The sequence below is a fragment of the Patagioenas fasciata genome, chromosome 3 (assembly GCF_037038585.1).
Source record: "Patagioenas fasciata isolate bPatFas1 chromosome 3, bPatFas1.hap1, whole genome shotgun sequence".
Classification (NCBI taxonomy): domain Eukaryota; kingdom Metazoa; phylum Chordata; class Aves; order Columbiformes; family Columbidae; genus Patagioenas; species Patagioenas fasciata.
The window spans coordinates 25,801,765-25,827,224 of record NC_092522.1 but is presented as its reverse complement, the minus strand read 5'-3'; the positions used below and the strand labels follow the sequence as shown (position 1 = coordinate 25,827,224).

General features: G+C 39.3%; 2 protein-coding genes and 1 long non-coding RNA gene across 11 annotated transcripts in view; 1 reads left to right on the top strand and 2 right to left on the bottom strand.

Moving 5' to 3' along the window:
- Positions 1-9,671, bottom strand: part of EPRS1 (glutamyl-prolyl-tRNA synthetase 1) — a 39,321-nt gene extending 29,650 nt beyond the window's left edge. For all 7 annotated transcript variants that reach the window (XM_071805968.1, XM_071805971.1, XM_071805972.1 and 4 more), the window contains exons 1-3: positions 9,519-9,671; positions 6,828-6,912; positions 1,005-1,104 (exon numbers count right to left, since the gene is read on the bottom strand). In XM_071805968.1, coding sequence (XP_071662069.1) covers positions 1,005-1,104; positions 6,828-6,912; positions 9,519-9,564 — 231 coding nt within the window. In that variant the 5' untranslated portion in view covers positions 9,565-9,671. The remainder of the gene's footprint in view (positions 1-1,004; positions 1,105-6,827; positions 6,913-9,518) is intronic.
- On the top strand, positions 9,664-24,953 carry LOC136099558 (uncharacterized). Of its 2 annotated transcripts, none has more exons than XR_011738187.1 (4): positions 9,664-9,821; positions 13,278-15,282; positions 15,439-15,531; positions 24,867-24,953. It is a non-coding gene; the product is annotated as an uncharacterized lncRNA (long non-coding RNA). The 2 variants fall into 2 exon arrangements; XR_011738186.1 differs by lacking the exon at positions 9,664-9,821 and having other exon boundaries at positions 13,081-13,463; positions 15,122-15,282.
- On the bottom strand, positions 12,565-25,382 carry BPNT1 (3'(2'), 5'-bisphosphate nucleotidase 1). 2 transcript variants are annotated; one of them, XM_065833898.2, is made up of 9 exons: positions 25,248-25,382; positions 21,831-21,955; positions 18,419-18,523; positions 18,092-18,199; positions 17,541-17,589; positions 16,489-16,580; positions 15,323-15,520; positions 14,434-14,539; positions 12,565-13,085 (listed from the first exon to the last, which is right to left on the bottom strand). In XM_065833898.2, the coding sequence occupies exons 2-9, from the start codon at positions 21,945-21,947 to the stop codon at positions 12,937-12,939; spliced, it is 924 nt and encodes a 307-aa protein (XP_065689970.1). In that variant the 5' UTR covers positions 21,948-21,955; positions 25,248-25,382; the 3' UTR covers positions 12,565-12,936. The 2 variants fall into 2 exon arrangements, with proteins under 2 accessions (XP_065689970.1, XP_065689971.1); XM_065833899.2 differs by lacking the exon at positions 21,831-21,955 and having other exon boundaries at positions 25,248-25,364.
- Between the last annotated feature and the right edge of the window lie 78 nt (positions 25,383-25,460).

The following is a 25,460-nucleotide window of genomic DNA, read 5'->3' as shown; positions in this document are numbered from 1 at the left end:
GAAAGATGCAGAAGTGGAAAGAAGTATTTTATCAGAAATGTCAGCCTTGAAAGTGTGCTTGCAGAGGTCTGGGGGCTTAACTTAAAACCAAGGTTTTTGGTCAGAAAGCTTAAGTAGCCACAAGATAACCTACCACTTTTTAAATGCCTTACATGCAATATACTAAGACAACACTTTCCTTGAGACCAGCTGTAAGGGCTGAAGAGAGATTACTATTAGTTTCAACTAGTTGTAGAAAAGACCTGACGTTCAGTTCCTCCCCCAATTTCAGAGGAAATAAAATTCAATTTATCTGTTAGTTTCAGCTACCAACTTAAAATTCAGCATATGATTATTCTGAGCTGGACTCAGGAAGAATTCCCTCTCATTTCATTTCATATCATATCCACAGTTCCTAGTAACTTTTTGTAAGCTATGTAAGCAAGAAGATCAAAAAAGCTCCCTCTCTGGCACAAAAACTGTGGTGCCCTCATGGCACCATTAGGGAAGCATTAGAGAATACAGGATTTTGCAGGAGGGAACAGTTCATCCATGTGGTGATGTCTCGCCACATCTCACTAAATGAATCAGGGTCAGGGTTTTGTCCATCATTACAGCAAAAACTAATTCAGTATTTCGATGCCATACAGTGTTTGTGGTGTCATACTGAAGTGTTACAAGGTAGCAACTGATGGAAACAGAGCTGAGGAAAGTGAAGCTATCACCCTCCAACCTGAATATTTGTGAACTGTCAGGTTAGGAGTTGCTGTTGCAGGGGTGGGAAAAGTCAACATTTCCAATGCTCACATTTACGACACTTCTTTAGAAAAAGAAGCAAGCTTAAGAAAACAAAACCCTCTCAGCATCCCACATAATTGGAATCTCTCTAACACTAAAATGCAGAAGAACAGACACAAGTTCCTAAACCCAAATAAACAATTAAAAAAAAAAAAAATTATCATAGTCCAAAGGAGAAAAAAATGAGAAAAAGGAAGAAAAAAAAGACAGTCATGATTCCTTCTCACCTCAGTGTGTTCCAACAGATTCGAACCATACAATCCTGCAGAACCAGCAACTCTAGCGAGATAGCGAGCTATTGAATTCACATCGGTAAACGAAACATGCCTTAAAAAAGAAAGAGGCATAACAAAGGTACGTTAAATTACTACCTCCAGTTCAATTTTAATTGTACACACATAGCTGAAACATGTGTAAAGCAAACATAAAATACTTTCTGGGTGAACCAACAGGTACCAGGTCACCAGAATTAAAAAAAAAAAAAAAAAAAAATTCTAGCAAAACAATATAGCAGTCCTTGCTTTTGTATCACCAGATGGAACAAGAAGCTTCTAAACATGAAAGAACTTTGTTTAGCTAGACAGAAGTGAATAAAACTCTGAATATTCTTTCAAAGAATAAAACTCTCCCTCCATATCTGACAGAATGTGTGAGTATAACTTGAGCTACATATTTTCCAGAATATAAGGAGCTAAATCAACATTTGTTTTCTCTTATTTTCATATAAGAAGGATGACTTTGAAGAGAATCTACAGAGAAATCAAGAGGTCTCAACAATGGTTTTAAGGGCACCAGAGAAGAAAAACCTGTTCATTTGTTACTCAGTTTTACTCAACTCACATTTCACACAGCCTTGTTGAACAGGCTGCCTGTATTTCTGTTTTTCATCCAGTTTTGTCCAGATAAAAGCCTAATTTGATTTTGTTTTTCCCAGATAAAAGCCTAATTTGATTTTGTTTTTCCCATTCTGCTGTTAAAAATTCTCAATAGATCTGGAGGCAAAAGGTTCTCCAAAGAGTATACTTCTTTCTGTGTTTTGATTTCCCTTTTTCACCTTACGTACAGTATTACAAAAAGCTGCATATTGTCAGAAATCTAGCTTCAAATTAATCTAAGATAAACGTGAACGCTTCCATTAATATTTACTAAGAGTGTTGGAAGAAAGATACATCACAACCCTCAATTCTCCAGATAATACTCATCTTCAGAGTCCCACATACGTGTAGATTATAAATTAGAGCTCAAATTGCTTCTAACCAAATATTAAAATCAACAAAAAGAGTTCCCGTAAGTGTTCTGTTCCACTCAGTTTAATGGAATGAACACTACACGAGGTTCCGTTTCTGCTACACGAGGTTCCATTTCTGCTCTGTCCTGTCACTGTTCTGTACTTCCTGTTATACCTACTATGCCCTTTATAAAATTAAAAGATTTTTGATAGACCTCAGAAAGTCTTGCAAAAATGAATTAAAGTTCTAGAAAAGGTACAGGAGACTTCTTGATATATTAATAATTATAATGAGTCCAATTTTTAGTACAAATAGATCAGCCAGTCTCATTAGGTTAACTGCACTAAACTTAAGCAACACACTTCATTTGAATTTTTTTTTTGCTTCTAGGATCTGGTATAGAGAAGATCCTTCAATTATGACTCGGAACAAAAGCCACAATGGGAGGGTTATCATACATAAAGTATGTCTTATAATTTCTCACTGCTACCAGATTTTAATGTATTTTTTTCGAACTGAGAAGAACAAAACATTTCTAAAGTATTTGCATCTACAAAAAGTCTGTGAAATGTGTTGTTATTGTTTTCACTAGTTCACACTAAAACAAACACCCTTGATTACTCAAGCAAAACTTAATAAGTATATGAAATGTGACAATGTTACTCTGAGTGCTTACCTGTGCTTTAAAAGTTGGTGGGTTTTTTGGAGAAAAAAAAAAGATCTACCTAAACACAGTGCTAACTTGCCTCTTTTCTTTGAAAAAGTAACAAAACATCAAGGCCGCCTTTTGCAACTAGTGCCTGCTAACTCCAGGAGTAAGGAAGAATAACCATGGACAACGTAATGTTACAGGAAAATAGTATTTGTCTCTCAGAAGTGACATGAAGTGCCACCTAATTAAATAACACGGGAAATAATCAAGAAGCAGAAGACAAGATGGTAGAAGGAAAAAACCAAAACAAAAGAACCCACACAAAATAAAACAGAGAGAATCCCCAATTTTAATAAATCAGTATGTGAATTAATTTGCAAAAAGCATTACAGAATGTTTCTGTGCAGAGGTTAGATACGTCTGCCTAAGAGTAATACTACTCTGAGGTATGCATGCACTCACAACATAAAACAGAAAAGCTGTACTGCAGTTTGTTATCTGATAAGATGCAGATATACTAAAATATTCCATAATGCATCAGCATTTAGCTGAGTCGTTTGCTTAGGAGCTTTTACCACACAAAGTTTTGAAGCTAAGGCTTCAAAAATAACCTGTAAAATAAAATCTCAAACTAGGGATAAACTCTTCAGCTAACTACCTAACAGCAAAGTTTCAGCTACTCAGCTGAAAAGTTTGTCACCAGATTTTAACTGCACATTCAAAATACAACCTAGAAAAATAGCAAACAAAATGTTCCCTCTAATTCAAGTCAAGTCATTAGAACTAATGGTTTCCAGAAAAAAAAAAAAAAAATAAAAATCAAAGTCTGAAATATCCCAAGCAAATTTCAAGTCATGCTAAAATAATACAGCTTCAGCAGAATTGATGCCATGAAATCCATTTACCAAAAGCATTAGTTCGAATACGAGTTCAGCTGATGCTTCTCAAGTTACAGATATACTTTTAACAGACTTAAAATAGAGAATCAATTTTTTAAATGATTGTACAACCGAGCAAGAGAAAATGAAGGCAATATTGATGTTTGGAATAACTTCTTAAACATAATCCAATGCCAGGTACAAGAGGACACCAACACAAAAAAATTTCCATTTGATGGAGCCATGATTCTAGATATTATCCACACATAGCTGAAGCCCAGAAGAAGAGCTTTTGCTTTACATTTCTGATAATTTCCAGTGCAGCTAAAATGAGTCGGTTTGCAATGCAGTGGCAAGAAAGCAAGGTAACATGAAATTATTTAGTAAAATAAAATATTATTTCAAAGCCAAGAATTACCAAATCACCGAATGGTTGGGGTTGGAAGGGACCTCTGAAGATCATCCAGTCCAACCCACCTGCAAAGGAGGTTCACCTAGAGTAGATTGCACTGGAATGTGTCCAGGAGGGTCTTGAATGTCTCCAGAGAAGAAGGAGACTCCACAACTTCTCTGGGCAGCCTGTTCCAGTGCTCTGACACCTCCAAAGTAGATAAGTTTCTCCTCATATTCAGACACAACTTCCTATGCTTCACTCTGTGCCCATTGCTTCTTATCCTATTGTTGAGCACCTCTGAAGAGGGTCTGGTCCCATCCTCTTGACACCCACCCTTGAGATATTTATAAGCATTGATAAGATCCCCTCTCAGCCTTCTCTTCTCCAGGCTAAACAGACCCAGCTCTAGCAGCCTTTCCTTGTATAAGGGATGATCTGGTCCCCTGACCAGTTCTGTAGCTCTCCACTGGACTCCCTCCAATAGTTCCTTGTCTTTCTTGAACTGGGGAGCCCAGAACTGGATGCAGTACTGCAGATGCAGCCTCACCAGGGCAGGGCAGAGCAGAGGGGCAGGAGAACCTCTCTCGATCTGCTGGTCACGCTTTTCCTAATGCAGCCCAGGATACAATTGGCCTTCTTGGCCACAAGGGCACAGTGCTCACTCATGGTTAACTTGTTGTCCACCAGGACTACCAGGTCCTTCTCTGCAGTGCTGCTTTCCAGCAAGTCAACTCCCAGTCTGTACTGGTGCCTGGGGTTATTCCTCCCCAGGTGCAGGACCCTACACTTGCCTTTATTGAACTTAATTAGGATGCTCTTCACTCAACTCTCCACACTGCCCTGATCTCGCTGAATGGCAGCACAGGCTTTTGGTGCATCAGCCACTCCTCCCAGTTTTGTAACATCAGCAAACTTGCTGAGGGTGCACTCAGTCTCTTCACCCAGCTCACTGATGAACAGGTTGAACAAGACTGGACCCAGGACTGACCCTCAGGGAACACCACTGGCTACAGACCTTCAACTAGACTATGCACCACTGATCAAAACCCTCTGAGCTTTGCCATCCAGCCACTTCTCAATCCATCTCACTGTCCACTCATCCAACCCACACTTCCTGAGCTTGCCTATGAGGGTGTTATGGGAGACAGTGTCAAGGTAGACATCAGCCATTGCTCCGCCCTCATCTACACAGCCAGTCACCCCACCAGACTGGCTATCAGATTGGTAAAGAATGATTCCCCCTTGGTGAATGTGATCTGTATTATTTCAGGATCGTTTCCTCTTGTTACAGGAGTGTATATCTGCCTATATACCTTTTGATATGTACATACACACAACACACGTGCTACCTAAACTGAGAAAAGAAAATGAAACCAAAAACTGACTAAGACTACTTAAGGGGAAAACTCTCTCATCCAACTAAAAAATATCCAATTAACTCTGCTATATATGCTGTATCCCACATGTGCATAACACACACTGAAGATTATTTGTACTGTACCAATTAAGTCCAAATACAACCTGCCACATTTGTCTTACTTCAATTAAAAAATTATAAATTCAATGCCATGAGTAGACGCAGCAAAAGACAACATGTAAAAATCAGAGATTACAGTAAAGGAAGAACTCATAGCTGAGTTCAAGTCTAACATTTTACACAGAGAGCAGTATCTGCAACCAGTACAACAATCATTATGACTGAAGACTGTGAATCATCCTGTGCTTTGAATTTTTTGCAGAAATATGTACATAGTGAGAAGCTCTTTCCCTGAGATTAGAAGACAATGGAAAAGCTCAGTCAGTGTTAATTTATGGGGATCAAGTCAGAATCTCTGCAACACAAAATACTTTTTTTTTTTAATAACCACCCTATAGACATGGAGGAATATCAATTTACGACACATCGATGGCTTTAACAGCATCTTCTATGGAAATAGCTCACAAATTGCAAGTTTTTCAGGAAATCCATGAACAGTAGACTTTTTCTCTGTTCTTTCAAAAACTATTACTATTCAAAATGAACACTTAATAATCACTAATTCCAAGCTCATCATAGTGTTCATAGATCGTAAGTTAGGACTGCAATGTTTATGGGTCGAAATATGCTCCTTGCTGTAGATACTAGACATCAGAGCTTCCACTAATGTCAGTGGCACTTAAGCTATCAGGATATCTCCTCTTGATAGATTCGGGTATCTTACCTGAGATGGAATCTAAGATGAGAATGTAGCTTCCCCAAACTAACAGCATTAGTCCTGCATTTCTGATATGCATATGATCCTACTCAGATCATAAAAAGCAACATCAAAATACTTATTCTAATATTAATTCTAATAGCAAAGTATTTTTAGAAGGACAGACAACAGACTTACAAAGATTTCCAAGATTCTTTCTATAGGATGCAGACACATACACTGGATAGCATGCCATAGTTAATTAGCACTTTTCTGAGATAACAATCAAACCTTCACTTAAATGCAGCAGTGAGCCCACAATAATGCCATAAAAACCTTTAAAATTCATTCCACCACAATTCATTCCACAAGTCCAAGGAATCATCTATGCCAATTTTGCCTAATAGAAAATGGCCTTGCTTTTGATAATCCATGTCACCTCAAAAAGACAAATACTTAAACAATGAAGTGACCGGTACAGCATAAACAATTAGACCTAAGTGCATGCAAATAAGAATACTAGAGCTCTTTCCATAAAGATCAAGTTTAGGATATACTGTAAATGTTTTGTTTGTGCTACAAAGAGACATCAGAAATGCAGTGATGAATAACATTGCATTCTTCTCTTCCTCCTACCTGAAAAGGTTACTGTCAATGTTACAACCATGTGATTTTTTAAAACTGCTGACCAAAAGCTAGAAGGAGAGATGCAAAGTCACTTACTCGGACACACGGAGGATGGTTTCTGTGCCTTCTTCCACTGAAATTTCAACATCATTCTTCACATGTTCCACTGTCAGCAGAGCACCTTTAAAAAAAAAAAAACAGGAGAAAAAGACACTGAACTTTCTTTCAGGAAAAATATCTTTCATAGCAGCAGGAAAAAAAAAGTTGCATTTCTTACGAAACAGGACCAGGTGACAGAACTGGTTCCTTCAAGCAAGATTGCCCAGAGAAGAAATCAATGTTCAGTCTCATATACAAGAGGCTTCTTATTCTTGGCAATCCTTACAGCTTCAAATTGATCATGTCCAGCATACGGCAACCTGCAGTAAGCTCAACAAGCATCAGCAGCCATATGTTTTGCTTCCTAAGAGTACTGCACAAATTAGTCCTCTCCCCCAATATATACAGAGAACATAACCAAATTGCTTTTGATTATTGAACAGTATAGTAACATACTCCATCCCATCCCTGACACATACAAAGGAGATCAATTACTGCATATATCAGTACTTTCTGAATACAGATGAGACTATTTTTAAACTGCTTTAATGTTTATGAAAAGATTAGCAATTCAAAACCAAGAATCTCTATCCATGTAAAAGTGCAGGAAGCTTATACAGGGTTTTCAGACTAAGTAGTTCACCAGTGACAGTAAAGGACAGCCTCTGGAAATAAAAGAAATATTGAAGTTTTTAGGCTACATTATCAATTGCAAGACAGTTCTGCCCTTATTCAAAGTGGCTTGATGCAAACCTGCTCTAATCTCGATGCTCTATAGCATGACACAGTAGCTCAAATAAAGCACCGAGCTAACTTGGCTGTATTTCTGGATTGGCTCTGGTCCAGATTCAGCCTGCTGTGCATAAGTAGAGGAGCTTGGGTTCTTTTGCTTTGCTCAGAAGCACATACAAAGACACCAAGCTTTTGCATAGGCAAATATTACTTAAATGAAACTAGCCAAAGGACTATACTTTAGGTCTTGAAAGACATCTAACCTGTTACAGTCTTCATAGTGTGCCGTGCACTTTATCTTCCCTAGAACAATGCACAGACTCCCCAAGGCAGATAATGTTGTAAGCTATTAATACACTGGCCTAAATACAAAGCACTGGAGCTAGGAATTCCCTAGCTCTCACCTCTGCTCAGCTGAAAACCCTTCTTGTGGCATTAAGCTTTTATCAACAGTAAGCCACTGTTGTTCTTCTCATCCCTCAGTTATCCATCTGTGAAAGTCAGGATGGCACTGCTTATGCAATATGTTTGTAAGACATGGAAGTACTTTAATAACATGCAAGGAAATGCTTTGAAAATTACAAGTATTATGCACACCAAGCTATGTAATTAATACTAATGACATTAAAAGCTACTACACTTTTCCCAGCAGACAGCCATGATGAATAGTGCAAAGCAGGTATGAGTAGGCCGAGTGTGCTTGTCTTCTTGATATAAATGTTTACCAAAGTGTTTCATCTGTAATATGTAATATTTCTGACACAATTATGCAATCTCCTGAACTAAATCTCTTGTACCACTTGCCAGGCTGTGTCAAGAGAAGAAATACTCCAAAGCCCCTAAACCCATGTTAATCACAGCTCATATTGCATTATGTCTTTTCTAGCAAATCAGTATAATCAAGTATCATGAGAAATGTCATTTAAAACTTATATGCTATTATACCTTAAATCAGTAGTCATGCAAGTTGTATTCAACTCTGAAATGCATTTGGGCATAACAGCATGAAAAAGAAATTAATACACTAAGACAAAGAACAGGAAGCGAATGTATTTTGAATAGTTGTAACAAAATGAAGAAACGGTATGGAATACATAAAAAAGGCTGTTTCCAGATGGTAGAAAGCATAATGAAAGATGTCCTCATATTTTTAAAGGTAAAATAATATCACAGGACAGTGAGCAACAGAGAAAGCAAGATTTTGCTGCGCAACTTCGAACTAGTTCCCCAGACAATCCAAATTTTAGGAGCATATTAGAACTGACAACAAAAGAGACCAGCAATCAGGCAGAGGTCGCCAACAAGCGATCTGAATTAGGGCTGCCTTGCAAACTTAGCCTCACCGTGCTAAGTCACCCGAGAGGGGTCTACCTATGACTCAGTTTCTCCGGCGTAGATGCCGCTCACTGCCGGCAGCTGTCACCGCTGCCCCAACAGCCACATGAACAGCAACCCTAGGGCGGCGGGACCAGCGCTGCCCGATCCCTGCAGCCCGCGCCCGGGCAGGCGCGGCGGAGCGATCGCTGTGGAGCCCGACACGCGGCCGGGCTCGTGGGCCAGCACCTCCTCAGCACCTCAGGTGTCGGCGGGACCCCGCGGGAGCCTGTCCCTGGCGGCGACACGGCGCCCTCAGCGCCGGCCTGCCCGCCGGGACCGGCCCCGCCGTGCCCCTCAGCGAGCGGGACACCCCGGGGACCCGCCGGCCGCCTCGGCCGCCTGTGCCCAGGCCGCAGCGGGCACAAGGCCCCGGCCCGCAGCAGGGCCGAAGGGCGGGCGGACACGGGCCTCCCCTCTCCTCGGCGTCCCCGCACGCGAGGACATGATGCAACACGGCGGCCACGCGCCCCGCGCACGGCCCGGCGGGTGGCGAGGGGGCAGCGTCCCCCTGGGACCCCCGGGGAGGAGGACGGGGGAGAGGCGAGGGCGTGAGAGAAGCAGGGGCCGGCCCGCACTTACCGAGCGGCGGGCTCCCCACGTTAAAGCTGAAGCTCAGCGCCGCCATCCCCACCGCCGGAACCAAAGGAGAGGGCGGGGCGCCCGGCGCCGCCAGCTCGGCAAGGGCCGGCTCACAGGCCCCACCCGCCAGCGCGGGGCGGTGCCGCGTCCTGTACTTCCGGTGGGAGGGGGTCGGGGGCGTGCGTGCAGGCAGCGGGCGGTTTGCTGGGGCCTGTTGCCCCTGGTTGGGCTCTGTGGGGCTTCCACGGCCGGGTTGGTGCCGCCGCTTTTCGATCACAGTCTGAAGTCCGCTAGGAGGAGGCGGTGAGGCTGGAGCCGCGTGGGAGGTGATTAGCGGGCGGTGCCCAGGGCTTTCTTGGCCGGTGCGGTGCCCAGGGCTTTCTTGGCCTGTGCGGTGCCCCAGCGGGGGCTGCGGCGCCTGTGGGAGCCCCACTGGCCTCAATGGGGCCGGGGGCTCGGGAGCGGCGTCTGGTGTCAGGGCTGCTCCCCTCACAGCTGCTCCGGTGGTTGAGCAGAGCTGTCCCCAGAGCTGCAGGTGTCAAGTGTAAAAACGCTCGAGTTAGGAGTCTGGTGACAGCTTCAATGCCTTTTCTTTATATAATTATACAAATAAATAGTGAAACACATACTGACTCACTTGAGTCCAGCGATTTAAGGTATCTGCTTTTGTAGAATGTTACTTGCCACATTCCTTGCAACCACACGTTTTGTGGTGGGTCAAGCTAGTGTTGGGATGAATTACAAAAATTCCACGTCAGCAGTTTTTCACAGGAGGCACTCAAGTTCACATTGTTACAAGGACAATGCAGTGTCACTGTGCTTTTTTTTCTTTCCCCAGCCTATTTTATAGATTGTACCATAGCATCTAATGTGCCAGCAGAGAAATTCTCAAATGCTTGATTGGTGGCCCAGAGCTGTTTTGTGCCGTGGGTGTAGTGGTATAGCCAGAGCATGACTGCACCTTTTGTGGTGGCTTTTATCCCTGCTTCCTGCTGCTGGGTTTTATCTCAACTTTTTTCCTTAATGTTTTCCTGTCTTCGCAGTTTTACAGCTTCTTTTAAGCATGGAAAGTGCTTCCATACATAAGCACCTTTGCACATCCAGTAAAAGCTGGTGTATGCCATGTGTCTTCCACTCCCATTGGGGTAACTGTAAATAAGCAGAGAGATAAATTACAGCAGAATTAGAAAGGGGCTTATGGTGAGGAAATTTTCAAACATATAGCAAATTTCAGATTAAAATATAGAGACATAGATGAAGATAAATAAGTGGGTTCTGTACTTTGTATTTTAATGATTAAATGGCAAGCCTTATTCAGGTGGGTTTTGTGTTGTCCAAGTCATTCTACATTTTATCTTCATGTGTTTTGCAAATTCACATACAGATTTTTATGTGAATACTAAAGTATGCATATCCAGGAATTCTACTGAAGATAAACCTGAGAATTATGTATAATTGAGGCAGTGAAATGAGATTGATCTTGTACTTGCTGTGTGGTTCAAACTTCAGTCACAACCAGTATGTGGAATGATTAAACTTACAATGGGTCAAAATATGAAGGCGGCTCTAATTAAAACAAGCTAAATCTGTCTTGTGTGCTCTTGTTAGTCATGCACTTGAGGAAGGAGGAGGTAAGCTCTGGATCAAAGGATTAGAAGCATGCATTGTTCCTATACATGCAGCTTTAATCCAGTGTCATGATAACATTATGGACTGGCTGATGATGATAGAATGAGGTAAGTGATAATTTTGTGCCCCGAATATTAAGATGATTTTTGAACTGTGGTGGTATGATTAGCAGTATAATAATGTTGCGTTAAGATGATTAATTTAGCAGAAGTTAAGCCCCATGCAAGGTGGCTAGGTTGAACTCCTGAGTGATGCAGATAACCTCTAGTCAGCACTATAAGTCTGATCATACTCAGTGGCCAGCCTGGCACGCAGATGCACAAATAGTATAATACATACTGTAAGTCTGAGCACATTAACATTGAATTCACACAATTAGATTCATGAATAGTGCAGGCCAGTCACAATCATTGAATTTAGGTGCTGTACAGATTCACAAATAGTATAATATAATCTACGTGCTGCACAGATTCATGAATAGCATAACATATACTATAGGTCTGGGCCATTCAATGAGAAATTCTCATTAGTAGATCCACAAACAATAGTTTATTAAACCAACAGGTGCAGGTTCTTTTAGATGCTGTTGATAAACACTATCTGCAAAAACACACTTTAGTTGAAATAATGTTAGTTTTAAGAAGTATTGGTACCATATATATATATATAAATTCTAAGATTACTATAGAGCTCTATTAATGGGATTACAAATACAATCTTGATGTCTAAACTTGGCATAATTAAGTGTACAAGTTTTACCCAAGAGCATCCTCCTGAGGGTAGGAGAGAGAGGCTCAGCCGGTCGACTGGTCCCAAAAGTCCTACTAAACTGTTCCCTTGACTTCTGAGTGATGGTGTCTTCCCCCACCCTTCCTCTGTTGTCAGGGTATTTTATACTATTTTCCGTGTTCAGGTGGAGCTTGAGTGACTCTAGTCTCACATACCTTTTTTATTATTTGGTTTGGAATTCCTCGCTTCAATTTTTAAGGTAAAAATCTTACTATGCATGCTTGAAGGTAGGCTGGAGGCAGGTATCCTTTCAGATGGAGGTGTGTTTTCATATTATAATGACATTACGAGCAACATGCATCCATCAGACAAATTTCTGGCTCAGTAACTAGCATTTTCGACAGAAATGAACATTTATCCTTTTTAATTGACAGCAACTATACCTTATTTTCAAAACTTGCATCTACTGAAACTAGCATTCTACCATGTGCTTCTTGTACATGTGCCTTGTTAACAGGGCCCAGCCATGACACCTTCGTATCACTCACCACCCCCCCCCACCCCGAGTATTTTAATTGATACTACATTGAGCTTCCTCAGGCACTACCAATTAAGGATATACAGGCCAGGTGTGTGTGGGGTGATTTCTTCCCCACTGTGCAGCTGCCTCATATGCTGAAGATGTGGATATAGGGATATAGCTTTATTCTCAATAAGTGTATCCTTGATAATTAGTTTCAATAATTTGCCCTTTCAGTAATTATGCCACAATTAAGTACAGTCATACCACATGAGGAATGAATACTCCCAAATAATATCAAAAACTACTGTTGAAGAAATGTTACTGGTTTGGATGTTGTCTTCTAAATACAGCAAGACAATCTGATCCCTTATATACCTAGAGATTCTGTAGGTAATTTTGAAATGATTGAACACCTTAATGTAAGAATTCAATTCAGATTCTATACAACAAAATTCCAAGCTTGGTTATCTTCTTTCTTTCTTTTTCTCCAAGCTCACTTTCTCAGGCTTGCAGGCCAAATGAAGACGCTTCACTGAGTTAAGGCACAAGAGATTGTTTAACCGTGTTAGGAATACGACTGGCATAATAGTCATAATTCCTCAAAGTGGCAAGGACCCCAGCTGAATTCATGTGTTTCACTTCCTTGTTATACTGAAATGAATTTCCATGGATATCAGTTATCTTGCCTGGAAAAAAAAAATATTGCAAACAGGAGTTGAGGAGAGAGATTCTACTTTATTAGTACAAGTGATATAACAAAAAAACCCCCAGTCTTTGTCATACACATGCTGTCTTCAGATGTGAAATACCTTTGCTCTCTGTCTAAGTGCAACAGTTTTTTATTGACTGAAATAACCAATTGTTTTATTTTCTTTCAGGAATACTTAAATTCCTTGTGTTTCAGGAAAACAACACCTTTCTTGTATGGATTAATTAAAATGCTTCCTGAGTAGTTTTTACATTGGCAGTTGACATGAAGCAAAGAAAAATCTTTAGTTCAAGTAAAAGCCAGAGTCTGTACAATATCTCTTAACGTAATATAGATGCACCCCAGCTGGTTTTAAGTAAGTTTCTAAAAATCACTTGGCAAGAGCAACACAGATCTTTATGCAAGCTAATTTAACCACGAGATACCTACATAACAAGGAGGCTAAATACAGCCCTGTGCTGCCCCAGATTGGTTGGTTTTCTTGTGCTAACCTGTTTAAAGCTATCCCAATTATCAACAGTAGAGACTGCAGAGGAGTTAAATAAGGTCATTATGAAGCCTTTTATCCTTGCTTGACAGAATTTGGGAGATCAAAGCCCACAGTTTTACCATATGGTCATAGGTCTATAAATGTGAACAGTAGAAAAAGTATAATAATAATTCTTATATTCACATTCTTGTCAGTGAGACTTCTTGTAACTTTTGTAACTACTTAACCCCTAGAGAGGTGAAGTGGCTTATGTTGGCTGAAGACCACTAATTTTATGGAATTGCATGAATGACTCAATTCTGGAGTGTATACATCTGAGGAACAACTATATGATTTGGCCTACTTTGGTTGTTTTAAATAATTCAACATCCACATATTACATAATATGTTACTAATAATAAGCTACTATATCCAGTTAGTAGGACAGTGTGATTTTACTGTGAAATAGTAGCCAAGAGTAAAAAAGCCATTTGCTTTGAAAATATTGAAATTACTATACCCAAAATTTTTGATTTTGGCTTTTCAATCATTTGACAGTTATTGACTGTATTAGTCCAGGGCAAAACAGATCATCTCATGCTTTCCAGAGCATAATTTGCTGCTCTTTTGGAATTACTGTTGATTTCAAAGGGCTCAAACTCCTAGTGAATTATGACTATTTAAAAATATATTCATACTGTCATTTTTCTTTCCAAAGCCATGTTTGGAAAGTTTTTTGTTTTGTTTTGTTTGGGTTTTTTTGGGGGTTTGTTTTGTTTTTTCCTATGAAAAGTATAAATAACTTTAAATTGATACAGTTTCATTTATCTTGGAATTTTGAATGCTATTAACTTACCTCCCACAGCATGTAGAATAGCTTCAGGTGCACATGTATCCCATTTCTTGCATCCAGGACTGGCAAACACATAAGCAGATGCCTTGCCTTCTATAAGTTGGATGATCTGTTATGAAGAAAAAGTCGCAATCATTGCAAAGGATCTAGGCATTTAGAAACAGGTCAAAATAACACCAGGAAACAGGCATTAGATCACTGTCAGAAAAGGAACACCAGCCACTTCTAATATTACAATAAATTACATTAAGGTTTAGAAAGCTATACTGTATTACCATTCTGCATCATCTATTTTTGATCATTACAGATAAGAGTCTATAGGATGAAACTCTGGTTTTAGTTTCAGAAACAAGAATGCCCATCTTGTGGAAGTACTACAAAAATAAAGTGGAAACTATCTCCATGTTGTCTTGGTGCCATTTTGGGCCTTGCATTTGTTGGAGGAAGGAGATTGGGGGGTCTGGTTTTGACAACCATGACAAAACTAGGCTTTCAGAACTGTAGCAAATGAGTATTCTGTGTATGCAGAGAAGGCTTTCAAAGGAAGTATCACTGTTTACTTCTGGTTTTATCCTTTGGTATGTGCTTCTAGATAGTTGGAACAAAAACCATCTCAACATGGACAGGAGGAAATGCCTAAAATTATGATTAAATTGTATTCCCATTTAGTCATTCTTATTTTCTTCTCTAGAAACAGAATATTGGGGAAGATGGACCTCAGCCATGGCCAGCATGGCTATTGTTACATATAAACCTCTACCAAATTCTGACTCTGTGCCCTATAGCAGCCTGAATGCTAAGAGTGAAGTTGTGCTGGGGAAGGAGGACATAGTCTCCGCTACATTCATGCAAGTAAGCAAATTATTTCTTTAAAAATTTGGAGTTTTCATACCTTGTTTCCTGCCCCTCCGACTCTGATGACACTGTCAGGGTTCAGGGCACTGATGCAGTCATTTACCAGGGTACTGCTGTGAGAACGAGTGGTAACAATGATGTGTTTCCCAGCAGGTGCTTCTGTGAGCTGAAATCCAAAGGCACCCATGCCCAGGACCCCCCAGATTGTCCTGCCCAACACAGCATCAGCTCCTGCCTAGAAAAAAGGTACACAGCTCCAGGTGATGGCTTATCATAGGGATTAACATTTAAAGCACAAGTGTAGAGAAGTACCTAGACAAAACTTTGCTTATTAAGGAGTATAATATTAATACTGGGATATACATTTAAACAGTGGCACTTAAAAAGAACTACCCTAGAGCCCTGAGTGAGAAATTGGCGCTCTTTCCCTCTAAGGCAATGATATAATTTACTGTTTTCTTATCTGTGACATTGTGGTGATGAGTTATGTCCTGCATCTAATGACTGGCAAATTAATGTCTGTGTATTTCTCTACTTCAGCCACAATCCGTAACTGAAGATATTGTTACTGTCATTTTATACACTTCATCATAGATATCACCTAGAACATATAGAATCAGCTGATGATATGCATTACATCAGATTTTTCTTTGAATTCTAGTGAGCTTTAAATTCTTCCTGAACTTTCTCAGATAGTACTGAAATAATGTCCAAACATGTGTAACTGCCTGTAGGTTGGACTTACATCTGAAACCTGGCCTGATGTACTCTAACCCAGCTGTCAGTGACAGGTACGCTTGGTTTATTTAGGGTTGCAGATTTCTGGCAGTTACCACACATCACAAATGTGCCTATTGCATGGATTTACTAAAGAATTTCTAGCAAAGACGGCAAAAATAACAATCTGTACTTGTTTTACAATATGTACTTTGTATGTACTGTAATAGTATGTACAGTACATATGTAATATATGCTGTATTAGTGCATTACACAAGCCTTAGGATTTAGTGTGGCTGTTAGTAGGTCCCCGAGATTCAGTTCACTCCAAATTTTATATATTCAATAAAAACACCACCACTTTGTATTACAACATTAACTCCACTACACACTGCTTTTCAGTTGAGATTGCGCTAACTAGAAGTGGCTTAGAAGTGACAGCTAGAAATCATCTAATGCTTTTAAACAAATCAATGCATTTAATACCTCGTAGTTGTAGTATGGCTGGTTAATAACTCCTGCTATTGCTTTGCCTCCATAAGCAATTCCAATTAGAACTGTTACGTGATCAAGGAGACCTGTGCAGAAATAATATCAATGTAGTCATGCTTGAAAAAGAGAAAGTATATATATATAAAAAAAATAAACCTTCAATAAAAGTTCACAAATCAGTATGCAGGGTGGTATCTTAAAAATGCAAATACTAATAATGATTTTTCAGGTGTAATAGGTTGCTTGATATAATTTTTTTTAGTCATTTAGCCTTCAAATCTGCAAAAAAAATTCCCTTTATGGAATTCTCTTAATATAACAATATTATAATTAATAGACAACTAAAGAGTAGTATATTATGACATTCTTCTATAATTGTGGTGTGAATTCTTTAATGGTATTCAAAAATAGCAATTTCTTGACAGCTGTACATCTCTTTCCCTGAAAACAGGAAAAAAAATCTGCCTAAAAGATTTTACATTAATCAACCAAAAGATGCAACAAGAGGCTAAAGTAAGGCTTCAGCATATTGTTTTTTCTTTTTTCTTCATTTTAGGGTTTATTTCAAATTAGGCTTTGCTGAAAACATATTCTTCCCATAACTGAAGAATTATGAGTTAGGGGAAGATGTTTTATTTTGAAAGAGCTACAAATATAGATGTGGTATTTGTTTGAAGAGGAGGATGTGTAATTCAGCATATTGCTGTGTGAATGGGAGATTTAGTCCCTCAATTCAAAGTATGTATGAAATTGTAAGTTTGACTAAAAGCTTAAGACAATCTCCCAGCAACCAAAGGTAGCCCTTTGCTCCCTGAAATGATGAAAACTGGTGGACACTCAGTAGTCCATCAGGAATATTCAATACTGGTTAGAACTGAAAGGAATGATTAAAAAAATTCCACAGAACTCAAAAAGTACAGAAACAACATCAACCTTACAAAACAATATTGTATATAAATTTTGTCATAAAACTATCTACAGGTACATGCTGCTTTATTACATTGCTATAATTTTTTTTAATCAGCAGAATTAAAAGAGAGGCCTACCTTCAGTGTACTCCTTGGTTCCATCCAAGGGATCAACCCATATTACAAGCTTTAAATAAATAAGAAAAACTAATAAATACAAATAATGTAAATTACCAAAGTATGTATTTTAATGTAATGCTTTTATTTTCTTACAGTAAGGAAATAAAATATTGAAATTTTTAACATTATGACTGAAGCCTACAATAGAGTTTTACACAAAAAAAGCTTTAAAACTGACTGGAACTTCCCAGTAAACATCTTAATAGAGGCATGAAAGCTTAAGCTGAACATGGAAATTACATTACTTTCTTAAGTCCAAAGTAGATTCCTTCCAAATAAAACTGAATCACAAGTTGTAAGAAGCAAATTTGTATTTCCCACTATTGCACACAGAGATACGCAGCATTTCCAGCTCTGGAGATGTGATTCTCATGCCATTTCAGTTTTCAAACCAAAAAAGAAAAAATCAGCAACATTGAAATAACCTTTTTTTCTTAAGACATTCTTAGCTCAAATCAGTAAGTAATAGGGACAGTGCGTAACATGAAGACACATCTATAGCACATTACCTCTTCCTCTTTAATTCCTGTGTACTGAGCAGGACAAGTTTTCATCAGTATTTCTTCAGAGTGACCATCTTCTATTAATTCCTCATTTACATCATCAGGGGGCAGGTCCTAACAAAAGGATTCCCAAAATTATTAGAAAAATGTGTTGGACTCACCTTGACTTGCCTTAGAATTGTGGATTTGCTTGCAGCTTACTTGACAAAGCTAATGCAGTGGAAAGATAAAATGGGATGGAAATGATTTTTTTTTTTTTTTTTAAAACCAGATCATTTCCTAAAACAGTTACAGTAAGTTAAATTGCTAGCATGAAATCAATTTGGTACTTACTTCTTCTCCTATGATTGTCACCTTGGGAAACTTCCGTGCCAGGGAAGCACAAATGCTCATTTGTACCAGTCGGTCAGCTTTGGTCTGCAAGTCATTGGCTCCAGTCTGTCAAAGGAAAGGACAGGATTTTGTGCATTTCAAAAGAGCAACAACAACAAAAGAACCCAGTTCAATATGGCCAATACAACCAGGCTCATATGTCACTCTGAATATCTACCTTGTAATGAAGTCTAATTTGATAAATTATCTATCTAGTAAGTGATCTTGAGAGAGGCAGGCTAAAAAATGAACAAAGCAGAGCTAAGATATTATATCAAAACAAGATTTACGTGCTGTGTTCTTCTCATAGAATCATGGAATAGTTTGGGTTGGAAGGGGCCTTCAAAGCTCATCCAGTCCAACTCCCTGCAATAAGCAGGGACATCTTCAACCAGATCAGGTTGCTCAGAGCCCCGTCCAGCCTGGCCTGGGATGTCTCCAGGGATGGGGCATCTGCCACCACTCTGGGCAACCTGGGCCAGTGTTTCACCACCCTTATTGTAAAAAGTTTCTTTCTCATGTCTGTCTGGCCTGAATGTCACCTCCTTTAGTTTAAAACCGTTACCCTTTGTCCTGTCGCAACAGGCCCTGCTAAAAAGTCTGTCCCCATCAATTGCACTGGTGCAATTGTACTGAATATAAAGTCTAGCAGAGAAGGACCAAGGAGGGCCAGAAGCTAAACAGGGAAATTGAACTGGACAGTAACACCCATACATTTTTTTCCAGCAAAATACTAGAGAGAAAACAGTGGATTTGGTATCTCAAGATGATATGAAACAATGACTGAAAGCTTCCCCAAAAGATGTAGCCAAACACAGGTTGCCAGATGGGTTACAGTAACTTCTTCTTAAACATTAATAGCCTACTATATGCTGGAAGTGGGTAATTTATTAATGCTTTCTTGCCTTGATCTTCATGGATCTATGAACAGAGGAGCCCTTTAGGTTCAGAGACAGAGTCTCAGTAAGAAGTACTTATGATAGTACAGGAATTAAGCAAACAAGTTCATCCAAGGAATCAAACAAAAATTGTATTTTATCTGCTTGTATCTTATTTGGTGACAACATGAAAATTGTTTTATTCAGCTACAGAAAATAGCTACAGGAATGGAATATTCCTTTTAGACTCATGTTATGGGTTAAATTGTACATGCTCAAAACCTAGTCTGTCCCTTATCCAATTGCTTATTTTTAGGAAACCTGGTATTTTTCTTTGAAATTTCCTTCTCATCCCCTAATAAATGGGGTCAAATTTAGCACTGATTTTAGACTTGGCAACATCAAGTTATTGCAGAGAATGTCCTTTGTTCCAGGACACCAACCTAATAAAACACTATACAGTAGTTCTTCAAATTTGTCATCAATAATGTACGAATCGCTGGACAAAATGTCTACCTATCAATTGTAGGGATTGGGGCGGGGGGAGGAGGAAAAACACTTCAAGGAGAAGCAATACAAATGGAGAACTTGGAGTTGACTGGGGGAAAAGAAAACTCTGGATATCAGGAAGGAGGAGCGGAGCTAGCCAAAAATTTAACTGTCCTTGAACTATTTTTCCTCATCTATAGAAATGGATGGGAGGTCAATTTTGCTGAGGGAAAAGGTAGAACATTGTCTTCCTCGCCTTTCTAACACTTTCAATAAGGCCAGCTGGACTTGGTCTGGATGTTTGTAACTGCGGGAAGAAGTGGAATGCTGAGAAGGAGCACTTTCTGCTCTCATGCACCTCTTCCCTCTGGACTGTAAAGCAGAGGCACAGATGGGTTCTCTTCCATTCTCTCTCTTTCCTCACCAGCCACCTTTGACACGAAGCTTGCGGGAATTCTGAGATCGCTAGTCGCACAAACAGGAGCCTCTTCTGTTGGTCATTGTTTCGATCTAATTTTGTGTGTTTCTAGTATTTGTTTAAACAACAACAACAAAGTATAACAAATCTTATTTAGAACCAATATCACCTGTTACTTTTCATCATTTTTGTTATACGGCATTCACAATTATTTACTTAATAGGTTACAGAGCTTAAATTGTGATCATTTGTGCTTTTTTAATATTAGAAAATTATAATGATTGAGCAATGGATTTCCACTGTACTGGGAAAAAAATATTAACATACCTGCATTATTTTAAAGTGAAACTTTAATAAACAGAGCCAGCATGTACTTTAAGTTAAAATTACCTTAACCTTTCTGGGCTCTTAAAAAATAAGCTTAATTAAACTTGCTTAAACATTTAAAATTAACTGGTTAGTCAAAGAAAGTACAGACAGTGCTTCCTTTGTACCTCTGGATGCAAGTATTTTAAGGCTTTCTTGTAGTGCAGATGATTAGTTTTCCCAGGACCCGAAAAGCAGGTTATGTGGGAAAGTATATTCTACTTATATGTCTGAGAATCCTATTATGTATTCAAGTACTTCTGAAAACACAGATCATTGCTCTCCATTTTTAAAAATTATTTTTCCCCTCATACACATGAATTTAATTGCTTAAAAAAAAAAAAAAAAAGGAATAAGAAACTTGGAAATGTTTCCATAGTGTTGAATATAACTGGCCAAATGGGGAAAAAAGGGAACTTTCTTTTTGCATCTACTGTCTGAACTGACAATAAAAGTCATAAAGGATCAGGCTTCTCTTCACAACTGGCTGAAAGGGCTTACTTTTAGAAAAATGTAAATACCAGCAATTACTTCAATGTAAAGGCCAAAAATAACGTACACACTTAATGCAGTCCATAATCTTGTGAAAACAGCTGTGAAGCTAGAATTAACTTTAAAAGTTAACTCCACCTATCTAGTACTGTAGTCAAAACTAAGATCCTGCCTTATCAGTGCAGCTTACTAACTTACAGCAAATTAAGAACCTTCATGCAGATGACTGTAGTTTCATTTCTATTTCGAATTAAATGTGAAGCTCCAAATTAATTTTGAAAACAGTGATTACAATAAAATCTAAGGTTCTTTTTTGTTTTAAGAAACTAAACACTGATTTATCCTAATCCAAAATTAATCATGGGCACAGTACTTCAAGCTGTACTACTGGTGTTAGGCCAGAGGTAGGGAAAATAATGGGAAGGGTACATTATGAATTCTGCCATGCTATCCAAAGCTTGTGTTTTGTGAGGGGAATTGGGACAAAGTTATGCTGTGTTTCTTCTAAGTGTCTGAACCTTCTTTAGAAATACTGGTCAAAAGACACTTCTCCAGTGCTCTTTTAATTCCTTTAATAAGGAATATTTCTTTTATCAGAGAAGTAAGGTTGAGCAACTTGCATGGCCTGTATTTCCCTCCCTAGCTGCTGATCTTCAAAATTACCACTTTGACCTGTATCTAACTCAACGTTAACAAGAGAAATTAAACTGGAACAAAGAAAAAGTAATACCTTTTCCACTATCCCCAGATCTCCTGCAGCCATTACATTTCTAACAATTGTCGCAGCTTTTTCCGCAACAGAATATGCAGAGGCGACCACACGCATGAGTAGAGCTGGAGAAGCCATGCTGAGTGCTGCAAAGAAACAAAAAGCAGACTTGTACGTTTCTCTCTTCCAGAGAAGGCAAGAAGGAAAATATTTTACATAACATCGCAAATGGATACAGTTTATTTAAACTGAGTAGGAAGGGGAAAGTGGATTGCTGCCAGTGAGTAGTAATGAAGTGAGCTTTGACTTTCTTAAAAGTACAACTAACACAAATGCAGTGAAATAAAGCTATTTTAGACAAGGTTTTTGAAATGTTCATGCTGTCTCTGACAGTAAACCTAGTTCTCATTAAAATAAAATATGGCATTAAAGAACAGCAGCAGAAACTCTTTATCATAAAAATTAAGAAAAACTGTGGCCTACACACAGAACTCATTTTGTACATTTTGAATGTAAGTTCATTTTTTTTCAAAACTGAACCTACAGACTTGGTTTGTGCCCAGACTCAAGTACAAGGCTACCAGACAGGATGACAAGAGCAACTTTTCACTATTTTACTATTTTCATTTGCATAAATATAATATAAGCTTTTGCAGATGGTCTAACTGTGGACACAAAATAGGCTAATGATATGGAGATACTGCAGACACTGTGCTTGTATGTGGAAGTCTGTTCATCTAAATTTTACCGTCCTTTCTGTATTTCCTTAACTTCATTTCTTTGAGAAAATCTATTGCATCTTCCTTCCTCTGCTCGACACCACAAGTCCTCTCATTCTTCCTCTTGTATCGTCTTCATATCTGTTCCCCAGAATACTTCAGTGCAATTCACTGTCCCTTCAGTTCCCAAACAGAAGAATAACCATCACTTTCACAGTCATCTGTCCCTCACAGCTTTTCTCTGCCTCAGGAAAAAGAAGTATTGATAACCATGCTGTATCCTTTAAAGCACAGAGCTAATTGCTTTTTATTTTCTTTTCAGTTTTTTCTGTCTGTGTACATTACATGCTTTTTGTGTTGGGCTTACATGTATGATATACTTCCAAGTAAACACTTGAGTAGAGAGAGAGAAAAAAATACTGAGGAACTCATTAATTACCACATAGATGATGAAATATTAGGCTTCCCTCACAATCCATATTTGCAGCAATTGCAGCAAGTGTTGCATAAGCGGCAATAGGTCGTTACACGATACCTTTCCTTTCTTCCTTGAGAAATCTACTTTGTAAATTATCATTTAATGAGGTGATAAGGCTAGCTACTGTAGATTGTATTGATGTGACCTCAAGTTCATGTTTGTTTACAGCAAACAGCAATGTTAGACATATCAAAATCCCAAATGTAGCTGCTTAAAAGCTTTTTCAGCGTTTTATAAACACTGTACAGGTATCTAAAGGTCCAAAGATCTCTGAAGCTAAAAGGGTAGAATGATTGTCTACATATATAGAAAAAACGCGGTTGCTACAGTTAATTATTATTTACTGCTTATGGATGGGGGCAAAGTGCTCTGGAGTCCTGTAAAACAGCCAAGGTCCATGCCCAAAGCACACGTGCTGTCTTGGACTGGTAACAACGGTTACAGAGGAAATTTGGCAACAGTACCTGTGGCACAAAGCATCTCTCAAGGCATTGAAAGTCGTAGATCAAATATGTGCCATAACAAATGGGAGAACAGATACTATTTTAAGCATATACCATTATGTCAAACAAGTTAACAGGAAGGAAAATTGAATGGAGTAAATTCCATACTGAATTTGGAAAATGAGTACTTCTGAGAAGGAGTACATAAATTAGCATATTCGATGGGAAGTTTGAGTTAAAGAGTTGAGCTCAGAAGAAGATAATTGAGATTTTATGCTCAGCTTCTCATTCTTTATCTGACCTTTTAGTGCACATTTGATCCTGCTTCGTAAAATGAGGTTAAAACTTACCTAATTGCTTTTAAGCCTTGATTTATTTAATGTTTTCATGGAGTTTCAAAAGACTCAGAAAAGAATACAGAAATACTATCTTATGTTCTTGAAGCTTGACCCAAGGTGTTTCTTGGGTACATTTTTCTTGGACATTCTTAAGACAATCAAGTCTACTTTCTGTAGTGAACCTATACCTGAAATCTCTAAGCAAACCTTAAAGTTAAAATATTCTTATGAAAAACAAGATTTATTAAGAGAAACTGAAATGGGAAGTTTAACACTCCCTTCCCTAAATATAGAGTAACTAATCAATGAAGTGCAAAGTATGTTATTACCGCAAAAGGTGCCCTAGATTTTTACAGGGCTGTGAGGCACATTTTCTGGTGTTTTGGGGCTTTTTGGTTGGAAAAGCATGTGTGCTAGTTGGCCATAAGTTTCTCATCACTATAACTTTCTGATCTTAGCTAGTTTATTTATAAGTTCATGGCACGGTCTTTCTGATAAGGGCAATGTCTAAGGTGTACTTCCACAATACATTCAAGAATATATTGCTTGCTTTGGACAAACAAGTTGGACTCTTACAAAAACTGTACAGTTTACAAAGACTGCAGAGCAACTATCCCTCAAATTAAATTTGCATAAAACTTTCAAAACTTGTCCTTCAAAGACCATATGTCCTTTCTCCTAGCCTAGCAAACAAATTGTTGAATATAGTGGTTTCAACTAGGCAAATCAGCCTGTTTTGGTACCTAGAAGAAACTTCTTCATGGTGAGGGTGACAGACACTGGAACAGGCTGCCCAGGGAGGTTGTGGAGTCTCCTTCTCTGCAGACATTCAAACCCACCTGGACGCTTTCCTGTGTAACCTCATCTGGGTGTTCCTGCTCCAGTGGGGGGATTGGACTGGATGATCTCCGAGGTCCCTTCCAAACCCTAACATTCTGTGATACTAAAATAAATGAGTTCTCTAGTTCTTGTTACACATTTTACCTTTGCAATATTTAAATATTACAGGATGGCTACAGTTAATTGGTCAGAACAAATCGCTGTCTTAGTGTTTTTTTCTACAAACATCTATTTTGCAGATTTATCATTTAACCTGATAAAGGGGGGAAACAGACCTCACACACAGCACGCCTTTACAGTGCTAACTACGACTTCTTCCTCTGACCTCTTCAAAGCCCAGGTGACTAGAGCTCCCTATTTCTTTACAATAAACTTTGGCTCACACTTGGTAACTCTTTTTCTGCCTAACGCAAGCACACAGCGTTTCCCCGGCAGGGTGGGAACGCTCAGGTTCCACTGCGGGTCACCTGCAGACCTCCAGTGAGAAAGGGGTTGTGCCACCTCATTTCACCGACGTGCTCTGAAGCCTTTTCAGTTTGTATTAAGGAACGATGCCCTAAGGCAAGCGGGGTTCCCGCGGGTGCCGGCAGAGCCCCCCGTGCGGTGCCGCAGCGACTCACCGGCTCCCGCCGCGCCTGGCCCCGCGATCGCTCGGCCCCTGCTGCTCCTCTCCGCCCCGCACCGCTCACCGGGGCTCCGGGGCGAGCGGGAGCCCTTCAGACCGCTCCGTCTCCCAAGTGATGAAGCGGCCGAAGTTCACGCTTCGCCGCAGCCGGGAGTTCCCTGCCCGCCCCGCGGCCTCCGCGCCGGCTTCTTCAGGAAGCGCTCGCCAC

What these genes read in the sequence shown, in the direction of transcription:
- BPNT1 (XM_065833898.2), bottom strand. Translation starts at nt 21,947, where the DNA reads ATGGCTTCTCCAGCTCTACTCATGCGTGTGGTCGCCTCTGCATATTCT. An exon ending in AGCCATACTACAACTACGAG is followed by an intron (nt 15,521 to 16,488) that starts GTATTAAATGCA and finishes CCTTTTTTCTAG; the next exon opens with GCAGGAGCTGATGCTGTGTT. An exon ending in TCGGAGGGGCAGGAAACAAG is followed by an intron (nt 14,540 to 15,322) that starts GTATGAAAACTC and finishes TCTTCATAACAG; the next exon opens with ATCATCCAACTTATAGAAGG.